The 19,062-nt window shown below is 41.4% G+C and overlaps 1 protein-coding gene across 9 annotated transcripts in view; it reads right to left on the bottom strand.

Annotated features, from left to right (window-relative positions):
- Positions 1 to 19,062, bottom strand: part of macf1a (microtubule actin crosslinking factor 1a) — a 235,242-nt gene that overhangs the window by 151,133 nt on the left and 65,047 nt on the right. The window contains exon 1 of one of the 9 annotated variants that reach the window (XM_065470407.1): positions 15,510 to 15,579. The exons of the other annotated variants lie outside the window; for them this stretch is intronic. Coding sequence (XP_065326479.1) covers positions 15,510 to 15,564 — 55 coding nt within the window. The 5' untranslated portion in view covers positions 15,565 to 15,579. Of the gene's footprint in view, positions 1 to 15,509; positions 15,580 to 19,062 lie in introns of those variants that run through there. 9 annotated transcript variants of the gene reach the window in all.

Below are 19,062 nucleotides of genomic sequence, written 5' to 3' on the forward strand. Positions count from 1 at the left end.
GACACGACTTCATTTCATTTACCTACATTCAACAACTGGAAAAACTGACCTCTTTTAAAAGAGATCTCCTATTCTATTGTATCTATCATTGTAAAAATAAAAATCAGAATTGAAATCAGACAAAATTATTTTTTAAACACTGGTATCAATCCAAGATTAGCAGTTATTCTCACACTGCCACACACACTTTACAAATCAGACCTCTGGCACAGAAAGGCGTCCACTGAATGTAGCTACAGTAACTACTCAAATATTCAAAAATCATGACAATCTGTATTATATCTATGTTGAAGCTAACCATCTCCTGACTGTAGTACAAAATGTTACACAGACAGTACTGATCATCTCCCCAAAAAACTGATTCTGTTCATCTGGACGTAGCGTTTTCAGAGCATCCACCAAGACATGCTGATCATCTTATCTTGACTTTGGCAAAATCAAACTTGTAGTAGGTTTAGTTCCTCAGAATATAATACACATGTTCATTTCAATTTGTTACATGATCGATGGATTGCAATGAAGCTTGACTGAGCCCGGGTGGAAGCAGGAAGCCTGCGTGACCTATGTGACCCGACTCTGACGCCGCCTCATTCTCACCCTTCAGGCTCAGGAGGTCCATGAAAACAGTGATGTTGACCTCTGGATCATTAAATGCTGGGTCAAAGCCCTCCTCAGATTATAGGCCAGGGATCATGGGGTGTGCATGTGCTGACATGAGTGCAAGCAAATCACCCAGCTAATCTTATCACACAGTTTGTAGGTAAACATTTCAAACCATCGCTCTGACATGGCTGCTTAAATATGGTTCTTCACAGCTACAGCAGAGAAACAGAGCTGTCAGCCCTGCATGGATAGATGGTGGGAAAGGAGGGAGGGGGGCATATAGAGCAGTAGATTTATGACCTTGTAAGAAAAGAGAAGATTCATTTATCATTTGGTTTTAGGGTCTTGGTTAATCACAGGTTAATGAGCAGGAGAGGGAAGGGCAGAAGAAAACAGAGAAACACAAAGAATAAGAGTTGAACGAGGAAGAGGAATAAAAACTGAATTTAAATGGAGACAGATGGAGTAAGCAGCATTCACTAAAGGAATAGGGTGGGAAGATTATGCAGAAGAGCATGGGATGACGAGGACAAGATAAGGAAAGATAAAAGATCAAAGTCCAGGAGGAACAAACACGAGATAAATGGGAAAGTGAAGACAGGTGAAAGTGAAATCAAAGGGGGGGGGGGAAACAGCAACAACAGCAGATGACTCAAAGCGGAATCATTTCCAGAAGCTGAAACATGTTTCCTTACTGTTATGTTATTAGATTTTAATTTGTAACTGGACATAAAAGTATATAGTGTGCTAGCAGCCCAGTGAGGCACTATTAATGCTAAAGAGCTTTAAGCCAAACGCACATAACGTTAAAGCTATTGATTTTTATCATGTACTCTGTTTATCATTTACTGTGCTGTGGAGCTGAGGCTGATGGGAAAGTCAATGTCAAGCTGTCCACTTATTCACATCCACATCACTCACCTTTCACTATGCAGTCAGTTTTTCCATTTTGCACTGCTGCACGACGAAAAAGTGCAAAAACTTTAATAGAACAACTTTGTACCAGTAAAAAAGCTCGGTATGAAACACAGTTATTATTAAATGCATGTTCAGAAAATCAGGAACAGTGCAGGGAAACAGACCTGTGTCTGAAAACTGTCTAAACAGGGACTGAAAAGATGACCTGATGGCGCTACGTGAAAAGTTAGTTGATCACCAAAGTCCTTACAATACACGCTCTTGGAGCCATGGACGCCTAATACCCCTTTCATACTAGGACAATACCCGTGCACAATCAATAATTTCTGATCCCTGAAGACCGACTTCCATGGCCATGGGAGGGGCTAAGCAATATTTGGGAGCCCACAGGATCCGTCTGCCCCTGTTTTCTTCCCATGGACGTTACCTCAACTTCTCATAACAGCATTATGTAATAACTGGTTCTGAAACATGAAAAATATGTGGGCCTTTTCTCCAAAGGCACTGGCATAACTGGTTCTGTACCAGTACCAGCATTGCTTTGGTCTAATGAAAACATTTTGGGTCAAGTGGACCGAGTGACAAAGCCACAGACTGCTAACAACAGTTAGCAACAAGCACCAGACCGGTGCTACGTTAGTTCCTCCTTTCTCCAAACAGGTTCAGAGCCAAGAAACAACGAGAGACTAAAGCAGGAGCAGGGGCCGGTGTGTTTGTGAGAGCCGAGGGGAAAGAGCAAGACATCTATGAAGGAACCGTGAGAGAGATGAAGCTGAAGAAGAAAAACACTTTGATGATGAGGTCAGCTGATGGGAAAAGACGGGGCAGAGCGAGAAAGACAAAAGGTGAGGCGATGACGGGGCCAGGGGCAAAGAATTTGAAGAGTGTACACAAATACAGGGGACCCTACCACATAACCACGGTAACCGGGCCTTTAACCCCAGCTGTTCCCGTCGCCATGGACACCTCTCAATTAGGACCCTTCCTCCACCCTATCCCATCCTCTGGCCTTTCATTCAGGCACTTGACCTGACCTCCTGAAATAGCTGTAATTATCAGACTGTCAAAGGCATCTGCGACGTCCACGCCACCAGGACGTCAACGTTTACGCCCAGTCTGGTGAAATCTCTTTAAAAATGTTTTTTTCTTCCCCCAATTAGTTATTTAATCCAATATCTTAGGATGAAACATGAACACAGCACAGACTCAGGAGTCACCTTCAGTTTCTAATATACTTTCTATTTGACATAGAGCAGGATAAAATATTTCTGTGAGCAAAAATTTGACATATAAAAATGATGACCATGACCTCTTTATTGTTCAAAATATAATAAATAAGAAGAGACTCACTAACTGTACGGCCTTCCACTAAAAGCTGCATTTTTATCAGCTGGTGCTCGTTTGGTTCAGTCTGACTTCCTAATGGTTTCGGTAGTAAAACTGTCTTGAATGCAGCTTGTTAAATGAATCAAGTAGCCTGGAAAGCTAAACACAAATCCCTCTCACTCACAGAAGACTTTCACTTCTGTTTTATGGTTCTGATTTCACGTGTGTGTTGCACACAGGCAGGTGTGTGTGCACGCTGAATTCAGGCTGTGTCACTGTAGCGTTCGGCAAGATAGGCTTAGGAGTGTGAGAGAGAGCGTAATCGAGAGACAGTGGATTATTGTGTTTGTGTGCGTGAGTGTTAATCTCACTGACGTAAAGCCAAAGACCACCTAGTCTGACCATCGAACACGAGGGGAGGGGAGGAGCGCTCGCACATTAGGGACAGACAGAAGCTCCTCTCTGCAAAGATCATCACACACAAACACCTACACACACTCACCTACACCAAACGGACACCATTAAAACCAACAACGGCCAACACGGAGTAATTCCGTCACCACTGATCTTCCAAGTACAATACAACCTTCCACATGGAAACATGTCAGTTTGACACGAAGCACCTACCCAAACCAGAAGCACCAAGCACAACCACTGTGGCAACAGTTTATCCTCCAATGATAATTAGTCAACCCATTACACGAAAACTGCTCACGAATATCTTAAAGTGTTTTTCTTTAAGTTTCTGATAGTCTTTCTGATATTATCTGGAAATACATCAATGCTGAAGACACTTTGGAGCATGACAGCTACACGTTTTTACTTTGCAAAAAGCTCCACAACCATAACTTGCCCCCATCCAATTATTCGACACACAACCCAATAAATGTTCTTACTCCCTCTGGTTCAGATCCAGTGCTTTCCAGTACACAGTGTTTCTCTCAGAAGGGATGCTTAAAGTTTTTAAGTGCCTCTTTAGCTTTCTTGGCATGATGTTCACTTCAGTTAAATCCCTTCCAACAAATGGTGCACACAGGCTGAAGGCCGTTAACATCCACACTTCAGCTGAAGAATCAAAGCAGTGGCTCTCACAGTAATGTCTCAATTTTTTCCCATCTTTGTTTGATTTTATCTGCAAAAAAGTGATCGGTTTTATGTTCTCACAAATGTTACCCTACTCAAAATCAGTAACTTTGATGTGTACAAATATTCCTTTTTTTTCTTGAGGTTTCAAATTAAACGAATTACTTTTGAGCAATTAAAACAATATTCTTTGACTGACACAAAACCTCAGCCCAGCCCGACTTGTCTTAAAGCACAATGGGTTAAGGCAGGGGTGACCAATCCCAGTCCTCGAGAGCTACTGTCCTGCAGCTTTTAGATGCATCCCTACTCCAACACAGCTGAATCAAATGGTTTAATTGCCTCTTCAGCATGCCATCAAGTTTGGCAAATGCCTGATAACAAGCCATTCATTTGATTCAGGTGTGTCGGAACAAGGATCCATCTAAAAGCTGCAGGACGGTAGCTCTCGAGGACTGGGATTGGGCACCCCTGGGTTAAGGTATCCAAAGAAAGACTATGTTAGCCGAGCCTCCAATCTCAGAATCCAATCGATCATCAATAATACGTTCTGTCACAAACCTGATCAACACAGGATCCAAACTGCACGACCCAATGGACCCACTTATAAAATCCTGTTCCAAGACACAACAGGACATCATGTGCGTTGTGGTTACACAAGCTATTATAGCGGTGGTTTTAATGTGGTGGCAGATCAGGAAATGAATGGTCCTGTGGTGGGAATCTTGGAGACAGCAGGAATGTGAATTGTGCCCGACAAGCACAAAAACATAGAAAGTGATCAATGGCATCCTTAATTGCTTTGCACTGCACAGGTTCATTAAGGAGTCAGGTATGTTAATGCTCAGTCTTTTTACAAGGACAGACAGTAATCCTCTTTTAATGAGCTCCCACAGAGAGGAGACAAAAGACAGTATTTGAACAATTTTAAGAAAAATGGCATTTTGTTTTAAAGCACAAGTCACAACAGAGTCCAGCGATGAGGGGGTTGAATGTGACTTTAGGTCAACACTACGCTAAAAACTAAACAAATGAAGTAGATATGAACTTCCTATTTTAAGGGAAGCTGTAGCAGATTCAAATTTGAGTTCTATTATCACGGTTTTGTGTAACACTTTCTCATATTTGCTTAGAACAGCTGTGGACTCTCAATTTTTGAATGAATTTGCATGAAAGTTGGTCAGTCACAGGTTCTAATAAGACCATGAGTTATTGCTCCATAGTACAATATTTGAGGCAATGTTCAGCTATTTCAGTTTATGAGGTGTCTAATCTGTAATCTGTTAGATTAATAAAACGTGACAAACAAATAATCAATCATTAAAATGGATGGATTGACGGCAAAAAGCTATTTTATTGGAACGTCGAGGGGAGATGAATCAGATAATCCAAAACTGTCTGTTCTTACTGACTGTGGAAAAACGTGGACTGAAGGCTTTCAATAAAACACAAATAGCACTTCATAAAACACATGGAAGCATGATGAGACTGTGTGAAGAAAAAGTGGGCTGAGGTCAGGAACCTGCCAAAAATGCTCAACTTAAAGACTGAAATGAGTGAAGAACACACAGGACGGAAAGAGGAGTTAATGAGATCATATGCATAATCGAGAGCACAATAAAAAGCAATTATATTTTATTTCCATCCGCAGAAATGCAACCACAAGCGCTCTGCACACAGCCTTTGTAAACTCTGCTGAGATTACCCGCTTTTCTCTGTGACCAAACACAAACAGGAAACAAATCCCTGTGTCCCATTTCAAGTGTTGACGCAGCCCTTGAAGCGCCACAGCGTGTTTCTCCAACTTCAAAAGCTCTGAAAATAATTCTAAATAGAACCATTTCTATCTCGGAAATGAACCAGAGGGCAAAGCAAAGCAGGTCAAAATGCATCCTCACAACCTTCCCGAGCTTCGCTCAAACTTGTGTAAATTACAGAGCGGAGAGCAGCCGGCTCACTATCACACAGAGATAACACCAGGTTTCCCACGCTGTCTGTTGTCTCCAGGAAGTGGAGCCAGCTGAGCTCTTTGAGGTAGCGCTTGTAGCCCCTGATGGAGTCTGGGGGCAACAGGAAGCAAACAGGAAGCAGAAGCAAGGAACAGACAGCGATCTGCCCCTCTAAGACAGCCGAGACAAAAACACAACTCAGGGAAAAAGTTTGCCATTTTGTCTGGGAAATCATCTACATCCAATGGGAACAGAACATGCTAATGTATCTATAAATAAGATAGTCGGCTAGAATTAGACTATTTGAAGCATTAAACTGCATTTAATGTTTTCCAAACATTTTCGTATTCTGACAGTTTAAGAAAAAAAAAAAAAGGGGGGGGGGGTTGTTAAAATTTCCTAATTTGCATTAAACTCTGACAGCTGAGTTGGCAAATGAGCCAAGTAAGACTTCCTCAGGGCACTCGATATAACTTGAGACACCAAATATATTCAGACATCGTTCTGTAAGTATTTATGAGCCATAAATAAGCTGCAGTGCAATTTATTGCCCTAGAGTCAAAAACTTATGCTTTTAAAAAAACCAAAGAAAATGCACGACTGTGACGCTGAAGGAGCAGAGTGTTGAATGATTTAAAGAGAGACTCCAAGTCTGTCTAGTTATTACTGAAACGCCCATTTAAAACAGTGGAAACATTTTGGACCCTTAGACGTTCATCGAGTTTTTGGAGACAGGATCCAAACCTAAAAATAAAAACTGCGCTTACCCGCCTCTCGTTTCCTATTCCTCAGATCATAAATCATTAACACAAAGAAGTGTTTAGACGAGCATTTCAAGCACTAGAAATTTGAGGGACTTTAAAGTTTTCAATAAAGAAAAGATAAACTTTGTATGCAAGGTGTCACATCTGCTGCTGAGATTCAAGCATACGTAACAGACACACCTCCAAGTGCTGGCGCGCAGGTCGAAGCACGTGAACGCTGGATTAACATTGAGCCATAACTGCACTTCAACATTCATGCGGGAGCCTGGATCACAGAATACAATACAGCTGTGGTTAAGGCTGATAAATCATTAGCATTCAGGGCCTGCTGATGGTGAAAGTCCTGCGGTGAATGCACACGGCCGAGCCAGATTGAATTAGACCAAACTCCAGACGTTCAGGTAAACAAAATAACGAATTCAATGAATCTAAACAAATTAACTGCCCACAAGCAAACCGAGGAACATTTGCTGAGCCAAGGAAGAGGAATTAATGACCAGAAGACAATTGGTGGCTTAAAAACCTGATTAACTTCAGGTCAGCGAGCTAATAAAACCATCCATTCTGGTGCTGAGATCATCTCATTCCTTCCGCCCGATTCGGCAAAAGTGATTTAAAACCCGAGACCGGGCCCAAAACGCACAATGCAGGGCCAGCAAACGGCACCAGTGGAAAACAAGCTGAAACTCGACAGAGCCACAGTGAAGCTCTGTGACATTTCCAGCCATTCTCCGTGGTGCCTTGACATTTCGGGGCTTGACTGAGGAGCATTTCAAGTCTTGAATGAGAAGTAGGGAGTGTTGATGGGGGCTTGATAAACCAAACATTGTTTCTCACATTAATCAAGCTTTTATAGTCATTATTTGGGTGAAAATGAATTAAGAGACTGGGAGACTGCTTTTATCTTTGTGTTACTGACTTACTCAAAAGCCTTTAACACACAACCAGCATGCATCTTTCTCCTGTATATGAAGCCAAGACCTGCAGCCAGTCTTATACAGTACAAAAGACAGACATAGCCTCTAGTCGTGAAAGGTGAATATTAATAAAAGATCTACTAGCATCCCTGCAGTGCTGGGAAAACAAGTAGTGCTTCTTTGGCATTTCACCTTTCACTTCTCTTCCAAAAACACACTTCTCTCCCTCAATATTCTCTTTATCTCCCTCCATCCATCTCCTCCCACTGCTCCTCCTCTCCCCTTTTACCGCCTTGTTCCCTCGCCCACACAGACAGTGTCAGCCAGCACACATCACCTCTCACACACACAGTAATTACATGAACTAACTGTGTGTTATTCTATGTGATTACAGCCCTGTCAGAGCAGGCAGAGGGCTGCGGTTAGAAAGTCGAGGCTGCAAAAGGACGGCGCAGAGAGAGGTGGTGATAAAGTGTTAACAAAATGGTCAACAGCCACGTGTGGATGCATTAAAACGATTCCAACATCTCTCAAAGCAAACTTTAAAGAAGCTAATTGTCTGATAAACAAGTGACTGGAGGTTTAGTTTCCTCTGACCCAAAAAACTCGACGACTGGTCAATAAATCCATCCAATGGAGGGCGCTACAGCCTCACCGGCCACAGTCAGGGGCTTGGAAGGCTGGTTAGGAGCCGGTGTCACACTAACAGACCAGTTCACATGCCTGGAAGCAAACACTGAAGCTCCGAGAGGCAGCAGTGGAGCCGCACCCATCTCGGTTGATGCTGATAAATGCTAAGAGCACTTATCACACCGAATACATCTGGGCGGCTGCTACTGGAGACATGTATGTGTGTCAATGTGACACCGGGCAGCAGGTTGACCCAGGGTGACGATCAAACGCTAAAGAAAAAAATAAATGAATGAAAATAGGAGACGCAGATAAGGATTCACCCTGCTGAAGCCTCTGCACCAGCTCCTGGGATGATTCTGGGAGCTGTCACTATCCACCCAAAAACTACAGTACATTCATGCTCTCTGTCATACGCCAGCAGAGACACGTCAGCTGTCTGTGACATTTTAAAGACGTCTCATGGACTGCAAAAAGTGCCGTTATTTATAACAAACATTAAATAAAAGGAACTGATCGAGCACATTTAGGTGAATAAGAGTTTTTAGCAGCTTTCCGTTTTTGTTACATCTTTGCTTTCATAGTATCCATTTCATTGTGTTTTAACTCAAAGCACCTTCACATATAGCAGTCTGAAATTGTGTTGTACAGACAATAAAGTTTTATTTTCAATTTAATCTTGATTTTTGGCACAAAACTACACAATCAGGATCTGAAAGCATCCAGAGTCGTAACGACTGGGGTCAAAAACCTTTTATTAGGGTCCAATTTAAAAATTTGGCTGGAGCTGAGAGGATTTGAGTAATCTCATCTCTTTGGCGTATCCGTCTCTGCTTCACACACAGGCAGAAAAACCCACACATCATGGTTTCTCTCTTTCCTCATTCTGCAGCCATAAAAAAAGGAAAAGGAAAAACTCAATAAAAAGCTATTATTAGCACCAGTGGCTACAGGCAGATTCATTTAGATATTTTATGGCCCAGTCTTCGTTTGTAAAAGGACAACACATCAAGGACACAATATGCTGCTGTTAAATGGATATTCCTGGATGATTAAATACATATTTATACATCAACTGCTTCTTGTACAACACTGATTTTTAATTCTCCCCATGTGATCGTTCAATCTGTCACATTCTTTAATGGCAAAATAAAACCCTAAATAACGATCAGGTAAGTCCGACACCACTTTAATGGCAGCTCTGGCCATTTTTACTGAAATCTGCTTAATATGACTCCATCATGCAAGTTTATTCCACCCTTACTTATCTGGGTTGATCCCACTGACATCAGCGCCATGCTAAAAGTGTAGTAATACGCCTGCTACCTGTAAAAATGCTTTACTGACATGTCTTGAAAAGACTTTACCGCCACGTTTGAACATTTTACACAAGCCCGTGCGTTCTGTGTTTAAAGCCTGGCTGCTACAGTAAGTCTTCCTGTGCTAATTCTGGCAGTCCAGCCGGTCTCATATTAACATGGAAACAGCCCCCAGACGTTTATGTAACCCGATCAACAGGCTTTTAAGTTCAGTCGGGCGACTTTGTCTGCTCGTGACACAAAACAATGCTAAGCTATTGACTAGCTCAGTAACAGTTTGTTCTTTCAACGCTGATCTGAACCATTTGCTCAAAACAGGTATGAATTAATTATTAATTGTCATATGATTTGATTTCTTTAGCTTCCATATGTCAGCACTGTGACATTTGAATTCAGAAAAAAACAAAAACAGCTTCAGGCAACAATGTTTTCAGCTTTTCTTCACTGTAATAAAATCTGTTGTTTTGTGGTTGAGATCTCTTAAAGAGAAGGTCAGTGAATTCAATTATCTTTAGACTGAGCTGAGCATGTGCCAAATGTGGGACCTAATTATTTATCTACTAAATTATATAAATGGCAAGATTAAAGACACTTAGTCTTGGCAAAGGCTCCACTAATTATAACCAAACACTTCCCAGAAAGTCGTTTCTCACCGAATGAGTTTAGCGTTGACTCACTGATATTTTTATCATTTTAGTTATATTAGGGTATTTTGGAAGCTTTACTCGCACAGCAATTTCCTTCACAGACTTGGGTAAAAACAATAAATAATAATATTAAGTTCAGCATTAAAGTCAACCTCATGTTTTTCCTGCATAAATTCCTCCAGATGAAAGACAGGCCACGCAGCCAGCTGAATATCCACACAGACCACAGAGCTGCTGGAGCAGAGTGTGTTTTGTCTGTCTTTATTTGGGGCGTTTGGGACTTTACAAATACAAATGCTGTAATGGAGATGGAACTTGAAAAATCCAAGCCAAACAAACCAGCAGTTTGGAGGAGGATGCTGAAACGGGCCCGTTCCCGTCTCCATTCAAACATCCAGCTGAAATGCAGCTTACACACACGTACACACAGGCGAGGTGGAGAGGGAGGTGTGTCCGTGTGTGTGTGTAGGAGCGCATCCAACTAGAGCTCACAAAGCTGATTAAAAGGCCTGACAGTAAATTGTGTAACTTATTTACTAAGCAAAAACATTTCTTTGTTTCAGTTTCTCGCATTGTAAGATTTGTGTGATTGTACAGTTTTTTGTGAGGATTAATAATAATCGACAGGCAGGTTAGGGCTACTTTTATGGATTGAAAAAAAATTGTGAACAAGAGGTTTAAGCTAAGTGAGCTGTTCAGACACACAAACACTTCAGAGGGTTGTATATTAGCTTCATCTACTCCCTGCATTTTTCTTGAGTCCACAAAACACAGATCCAAACACCCAACACTTTACACTCTTCAACCTCATGTCTGAACAGTCCTGACCTTTGTCTCCTCTTTTGAAAAACACACACATGCCCCAGCATCTCCCTCCCATTAAGGTAATTTTCACAGCATGGCACCGCTCCACTGGCATCTGATGTCATTCATGTAATCACATCAGACGATTCCCTTTGGAAAAAGACATGTTTTCAAACCTCAACTTGTTTTTTAATTAAGTCAAAGAAAAAAGCAAACAAGGTATTTATAATCCACAAATTTATTCCTTTAATCCAAATTAATCTACTTTGGAAGGGGAAAAAAATTAAGTTTCCACACATGACTGAGGGCGAAAGACAAAAACTCATGACAGCAGAGACAACAATGGAGCTAATGTTGGGTTTAAAACAGAGTTAAAAACCACTCATATGACTGGATTATTAAAAACTGAGCCACACAGGCCAGCATACTGCTTTTTAACAGGGTGTGAGCTGCTGAAACAAAGACAACCTGTATGTGAATGTGATGTTGGCTGAGGGTTTGGTCCACTATAATCTCGATAAACACGTATCTGCATATAGATATGTGCACAAGCAGCAAAACTGTTGGTGCTGTTTCACTAATCACATCTGATTGTTACTGACCAGTTACAAGAGTAAACACTTTGAGACATGCTTTGCTGTAGTTGCATTCCCCCAGTGACTTTCCGAAGTCTAGGCTTCCCGTCCATCACTCCGCATCTCTGATGGTGATTCAGAATGATGATGATGCACAGAAAGATAAATCATCTGATGCCCAGTTCTGCAATCTGTTCCTGAGATTCGGTAAGGTTACCTCATTTCTCTTAAAACTGTCTGCCTTTAGCATCAAATTTACCCGTGTCTGTTTGTTGGCGTGTTAGCTTAAAGGTGGCGTACAGGTGTCGTCTAATACAGCGGTCCCCAACCTTTTTTGCACCAGGGACCGGTTTAATGTCAGATAATATTTTCATGGACCGGCCTTTAAGGTGTCGTGGATAAATACAACAAAATAAAATGATACGAGCAAGACAAAAACTGTGGTGTTTTGTAAATATAATAATAAACGTGAATCCACTGTGTAATTGTGTAACTTTGTTAGCAGCGTCCTCCTGAAATGCGCCATCAACATTCAGAGTAGCATCTATATCTAAGTGATATGGAGGACATTTGACCTCTGACCCTGGAACATGGACTGGCAGGGCTTTTAAGTCTTACTGATCACTTAAAGAGTACATGTACCTACTATATAGTTATTTTATTCGACACACCTTAAGCACTTAGAAATTCAAAACAGAACCTTGTGAGGCAAGTGTGTTATCAAGTGCATTAGTTGCGCTAATGCACTGGTTAAACCGCCCTCTAACCTTCTCAGCAGCACTTCAGCCACGTTAACCACATGCCTGAACAAAATTATCTGACTAACAGGAAATACTGCATAAGCATTTCTAGTTATCTCGAATCAGACCATGTTTTTGTTTCCAAAATAGCAACAAAGGGGAAGGGTGAGGAATACAGAAAAGGACGTTTATTGTTGTTTCTTTGATAAGACACAATTAAACTAAAGTGTATTTCACATTTTTTTTTAAAAATTACATAATAACAGAAAGAGTTTGTGTTTTAACGGATGAATGAAGAGGAACAGTGACTCAGACATAGCAGCTAAAAGCAGTAAGGGGAGAACAAGAGTCGCATAGGAAACACACAGATAATGGGTAAATATGCACTAAAATAATGGGTGACTCAGTGTCACACACACACACACGCACGCACGCACGCGCGTTACTTTTCCAAGTCAAAGAATCAATAAAGAAGTTACACAATGACAAGGAAGTCTGAAATTATTAAACTTAATTATTTAAGTGACTTCGAAGTTAACTTGATGTACTGTATAGTAAATGTAATATCCTCAGGTTCACGTAGTTCAACAGAACTACATGAACTGATCTTTCTACCATTTCCTTATGTTTTATAGACCAAGCTACTCCTAAGTTTAAATGATGCAGAAAAAATAGACTTAGATTTTCTGGTGATTTAGCAACAAATTTACAAAATAATTATAAAATCAACAGATTTGTGAATGTGAGAAACTTCAGTCTGGCATTGGTCAAAAAGCTTTTTGACAATTTGATCAAATGTTGCAGGCTGCAAATGTTCCAGAGTAACTGATTTTTATTAGCGTTTTAAAAGCTAAAATAGAATCAGGACTATCGGAGATCTTTGGACCTTTGTGCATAAACTTGAAAACATAACCTTGCTGTTAGCACTGGGGACATTAACACAAATTTGGTCTGACACAGAAACAAAGGTAAACAGAAAAAAAATGAAGCTCATGCAGATAAACATGGCCAACATGAGGCTGGAGCACATGTCACATAACCTCAGTGAGCAGACAGAAGGAGTGAGAGCAGAAAGTGACAGCTACTCCTTCCTAAACAAATGGTGAGCAGACTCCTCAGACAGCTCAAACGTCCCTGCCACAGAGATATTTGTACCAGCGCTCTCCTGTGACAGGTGACGGGCAGATAATCATGGCCTGAAACAAAGAACTACTACTAGAGAAAACACTGTCTGAGGGCCCCGTCACTGAGGTTAAAGGGGAAAAGAAAGAGGCTGCAGCTCCACGATGAGTGGTCACACAAAGAAAATCTAAAAAAAAACTTGGTCAAAGTTTATTCTCCAGAGTAACACCAACTTTCAGACAGATTTATGTTTATCCTTGTGACAACTATGCGTCACTAAAATCTCAAATATCTTGGTATTCATTCAAAATTTAGTGGCGAGATAGATTAGTTTAACTTGGTTTTTGGCTTCCACGACATCCTTGTGACTTAATGTGTTTGCACATGATTATGTGTTTGTTCTCATGCCTGTCAGTGTTTGATGCATTAATTACATTCCTGATGGTTACATTTCCCCACTGGCTTTAAAAGTGGTTAAGGAGTTTAACCTCAACTATAATTTAGGGGGTTAAAGGAGATTGTAAGTGATTGTAAGCCAGTCTGACATGTAGCGCTGTAAGACCTCAGACGGAGCAGCTGTTTTCGTTGGGGAGGGGCTGCCTACTGTGCCGCCTAATATCACCGAACCACAAGGAGCAGCAGGTGTGGCCATGGCTGCCGTAACACTATCAGGGAAAAGACAAAAAGACAAAGCCGTGGGGTCAGACTTCTGTACGCGAAAGAAAAGGTTTGGGTCGAGGAGGTGAGCAGTGCATGTTTCTCACTACAGGATTGGTTTAATTAGTTCTGCAAAAACTGCACCACAATTCACCGCAGACCAACGAGCGAGTGCCCGCTTTCCTCTTTAAACAAAACATATTTGCATGCCAAAAGAAGGTGGGCAAAGAGCAGATAGGGATGAAGAGGTTGTTGGAAAACAGGTGTTGTGAAACTATTCAGACATTGTTTGGATTTGAAAAGCTGACGTCTGTATTTGGTTGAGTGGAGACAAAGTCTAAAAAGGTTTAAGCTCCAGAGTCTCTGACATGAGTATCTCCACCAGCGTAGTAAAAGAAAATCCAACTATGATGAAAAAGCCAAATGCAAAGTATAAAGAAAATAAATATTTCAAGAGGAATTTGGCTCAGGTCAGAAATTCAAGGCTTGCTTTGTGCTATGTGTGATAACAGCTGCTGGAGCGAAGCATCCCTGCCTGCTCCCACACGTCACCTGACACTTCCAACCATCCCACGGCCGGCTTTTCCGTTCGGCGTCTGATTTTTGTGTCAGTGCCCACCGAGCTCGAGTGTCAGCCAAAGACAAAAAGCAGAGACGCCCTGACGCAACAACGAAACAATAACAAACAATTAACAACAACAGAAAATTAGCCACAGAAGCTAATTAAGAGCTTAGAGACCCCCAGGGTGCTGTTAATGCATTCAGGGTGATAGCAGACACTGGCGCTGTTAGCCAATATGAAAGCAAGCAGCCATTTGTCCTTCACTGACCCACGGCTTATCTGGACACCACGCAGTAACTAAACACGCACAGATAAATGCATGAAGTTGAAGCAAAAAGACCCAAGAAAATAAACCAGCAGATGGTTGTGCTGCACATGGTTTAAATGAATGTAAATAAAGACCAATGGCTTATTTTTTTTTTCCATCTCTGCTCCTCTGAAGCAAACTGAAGGATTTAAACCCAGCACGATCTGGGCGACCACTGATTGTTTTTCCCCCTGTAATACCTTAAAGCAAATGGGTGTTCAATCAGCATGAAGTGTCGAACAAAAGTAAAATCTCAACATTACTGTGAGGCCGAAGGTTGAAAAAACACAGTGCAGTTTCTGATTGCATAAGGATCCCTGAGGAGCAGGTATTACACCTGCAGCCCAACCCACAGTTTTGGTTTATGCTGATTCAAAGCCCTGTTGAGCGACCCACACGTGCAACATGTCACTTTGTTGATGTGTGCCAATCCCACAAAAAGATAAGAGATAAGAAACTGCTCTCATTAAAACATTATAACACTAAGACAGCCCCTGTAAAGTATAATCATTCTCTTTTTTTTAATCATTATCACATGCTTTAAAAGGACAGGTGACAAGGAAGAAGGTGAGGGTGGGGTACCAACCTCTTTTCTCCTCTAAATCCTGGAGGAACTGCCTGTAAGCAGCCGTGGCGCTCATCCCTCCCTCCCAGAAAAGCGATGAAAAGAGAGGGAGGTAAAGAAGTGATAAAAGCGAGAAATGATTAGAAGAAGTGAAAAGGAAGTGAAGGAAACTGGTGACAAGCAGCAAAAAGGGAGGGAAAGGGTTCGAGAAACCTCAAGGAAATTAACAGAAGTCAGTTTGTGAGAAAAGGTGAATGAAAAGGGGACAGTAAATGAGTAAAAGAGGAGGAGGAGGAGGAGGAAGGGGGAGAGTTTAGCTGAGCTGTTCGCCACGCAGGATCCAGTTTGTCAAAGGAGAGGCATCCTTAATCACGTAGATAATCCCTCATCTCTCACTTGCTTCTTTTCTTCTTCTTCTTCTACACGTCTTCTGTCTGGCGTGTGTGCGTCCGTGGTTAGGGTAGCTGCGAGTGTGGCTGTGTGTTAACAGCTCTAAGCCGGATAGAGGAACTGGACTTTGACCACAAGGCGGGTGATGTCACTGCCAGCGCTAGAGACATGTGCGTCTGTAGTGAGTGCATATGAGTGTGTCACAGAAGGAAATAAAAAAAAAAAGGAGGCGTGGTTTTATTAGTCACTGCTCAGCTGTGCTCTTTTTTTCTACTCAGCAGTATGGTATGTTGGCCGTGAGGTTTATTAAAGAAATACCACATGTGTCATTCATTCTGCTTCACAATGTGTGTGTACAGTAACTGCCGTGCCGGGTGAACAAACTGGAGCCGATAACAGAGCAGCAGACATGAAAAAGGCTCTCACACGCCCACTTTTCACCCTATGTCTAATTTCACCGCTCAGTCACTTTCTCTGTTCTCAGGCATGTGTTCCTGCGCTTATATTTCAGCTGACATTTAGCCTCTCATATTATCTGTCACTGTTCACTGATGCAAGTCTGGAGAATGAAGTCATCGCAAGTCTAAAGCAGTTTCAGGTGAAAACTTATTAGTATATTGGATGTAGTATATACACTACTATAGCATAGTAATAATCTCTGTCTCTCTTCCACAGCATGTCTTTTATCCTGTCTTCCTTCTCCCACCCCAACCGGTGGCGGCAGATGGCCGCCCCTCCCTGAGCCTGGTTCTGCCGGATGCTTCTTCCTGTTAAAAGGGAGTTTTTCCTTCCCACTGTTGCCAAAGTGATTGCTCATAGGGGGTCATATGATTGTTGGGTTTTTCTCTGTATGTATTATTGTAGGGTCTACCTTGAAATACAAAGCAACTTGAGGCGACTGTTGTTGTGATTTGGTGCTGTATAAATAAAATTGAATTGAACTGAATTGAATAGTACAAAAAAAAAATAAAAAGAAAAAAAAGCTTAAAGACCTGTCCATGACTTCCTCCACCCGTCACCCAATGACAGCTGTGAGATGGTCTAGCTCACCTGCGACCCTAAACTGGATAAGTAGAAGAAAATGACTGGATAGATGGATGGATGCTGTGGTTGACAAAGTTCCTTCCACCTGAAAAATCACTTCCTGTGTGTCAAAGTCAGACCAACTCTGTGGCGCAGGCCCAGGTTCAGTTCTTACCCTCGGTTTATGCTCACAGTTGTTGATCGTGTGGACTGTTGAACCTCTTTAACCTTTTTAAACCCACTCGACTGGAGACATGAGTGTACGAGCGGAGATCAGAGGGTTCAAACAGACATGCTGCACACATTCTGTAGAAAACTGAAAAACCCACAATCACTTTGTTCCTATCTCACATTTTGCTGTGTGACCATATACATATCTTTCTCCTGACTTCAGACACACCTCTGTTGGTGCAAGTGAGAGTTAGAGGTAAATGATTTAGCCTGATGTCATTTTTTCTAACTTGAGTGGATGGATAACAGCCAAACAAATGAAGGTAAATATTTTCTGGTCCTTTTTTTCCCTACTTCTTTTAGTTTAGTTGTACCAAGTCTTTGAGGCTTTGTGTAAAACATAATAAAACACCTCAAAAAACACCCTAAAACTGTCAGTTTAGCTCCAACAGGAGGGAGCTGCGGTCCATTAAGTATAATCAAAGCACAATTCTGTTTTCAATTAATATTTTGGCCTATTGTCACAGTTTCATGAGATACAACCAGTCTCCTAAGTCTTTGGAGAAACTAACTAACAACTAACTAATGACTAATGGTAATGAACAACAAAAATCAGGCCAAAGCTGAAGCCACAAATGAGTGGGATTAAGTAGGAATGATTGTCTGTAACTTCCATGATAATCAAATGCTCCATTAATCCATTCAGCACCAGTTTGAAAAGCCAAAGGACGGCCCATTAAAAACAATTATCATAAGCCCCCAAAACCCCGTCACATGTGATTAATTGAACTTTGTTTACAACTATATTTTAATGGACCAGGTCTGACTGATCAAATATTATATTTCTATGTGAATAATCTTTATCTCTCAGTGCTCCCCCATCGTTTTTATTCCACCTCATGAAATGCTAAACACCACATGGTAAATACTTACCTGGTTTATAACATGTACACACACTAAAAATCAGGGAGGGCGGAGTGGGCACGATGAGGTCTACTGTCATGACAACTAGCAGCCTGTCTTCAAACACCTCTCAATGGTTTCCTTCACGTCAGAACTTATAAGCACCAGAAGTGCAAACAGAGCAACAAAGGCAGTGCCATTAAACACCTCGCTTCACATGAGTGTATTTAACCTCCTAGGACCTGCCGTCCACATATGTGGACATCACATTTTTGGTTATTTTGACCAAAATACTCAATTTTGCTCTACATGGGCCTGATATCCACTTACGAGGACATTATACTGCTACTGTTCTATCAAAATTTTAAATGAATATCCTCATTTGTGGCTCTTATTTGTCTTAAAAACAAAAATAAGGTAAAAAAAAAAATCTGGAAATTCTTTGTTTTTACATTCATCGGGCCCCAATATGCCCAAATATCAAAGAGAAATTAAAAATGCATGTCGTGGAAGAGTTTGGGTCTTAGGAGGTTAAACAAGCGGTCTAATAACCGCAGGAAGCCCTGGATAAGGAAATCGACAACTGCTCAAATTCACAAGCTCAAAGCTGCAGAGGCCTTAAGATTCAATATCTAATCCATGATGTTCAACCAGAAGGAACTGTTGAACCACAAAGTCCACTAACGCTAAGCAGAAACAGTCTGCCGTGACAAAATGACTCAGTGAACCCTACTGATTAACATAATAGCTGTGATTTTACTATGATGTAACACAAGCTACTTATAACTTCAGAAATGCTACAGCTTCCTGAGAGCGTTATTCATATTTCCTTTGTGCTTTGGGTGTTGTCGTCAGGCAGAGCGAGCACTTTAGACACGCAAAGATTACTTCAAAACATCATGAAAAACTGCAGCTGAACCAATCAAAACACTGTGACAGCTGGTCTTTTCATCAACACCACAACAAAGACGTTATAGGTGACAACATGGATCTTAAATAATCCTGAATTCAAATCAATGGAAGAATCCTGTAACTGCAGATAAGGCGGTTCTACTCCACAGTCTGCCTTATAACAGGAATACTAGGA

Source organism: Pelmatolapia mariae, linkage group LG22, assembly GCF_036321145.2.
Source record: "Pelmatolapia mariae isolate MD_Pm_ZW linkage group LG22, Pm_UMD_F_2, whole genome shotgun sequence".
Lineage (NCBI taxonomy): Eukaryota > Metazoa > Chordata > Actinopteri > Cichliformes > Cichlidae > Pelmatolapia > Pelmatolapia mariae.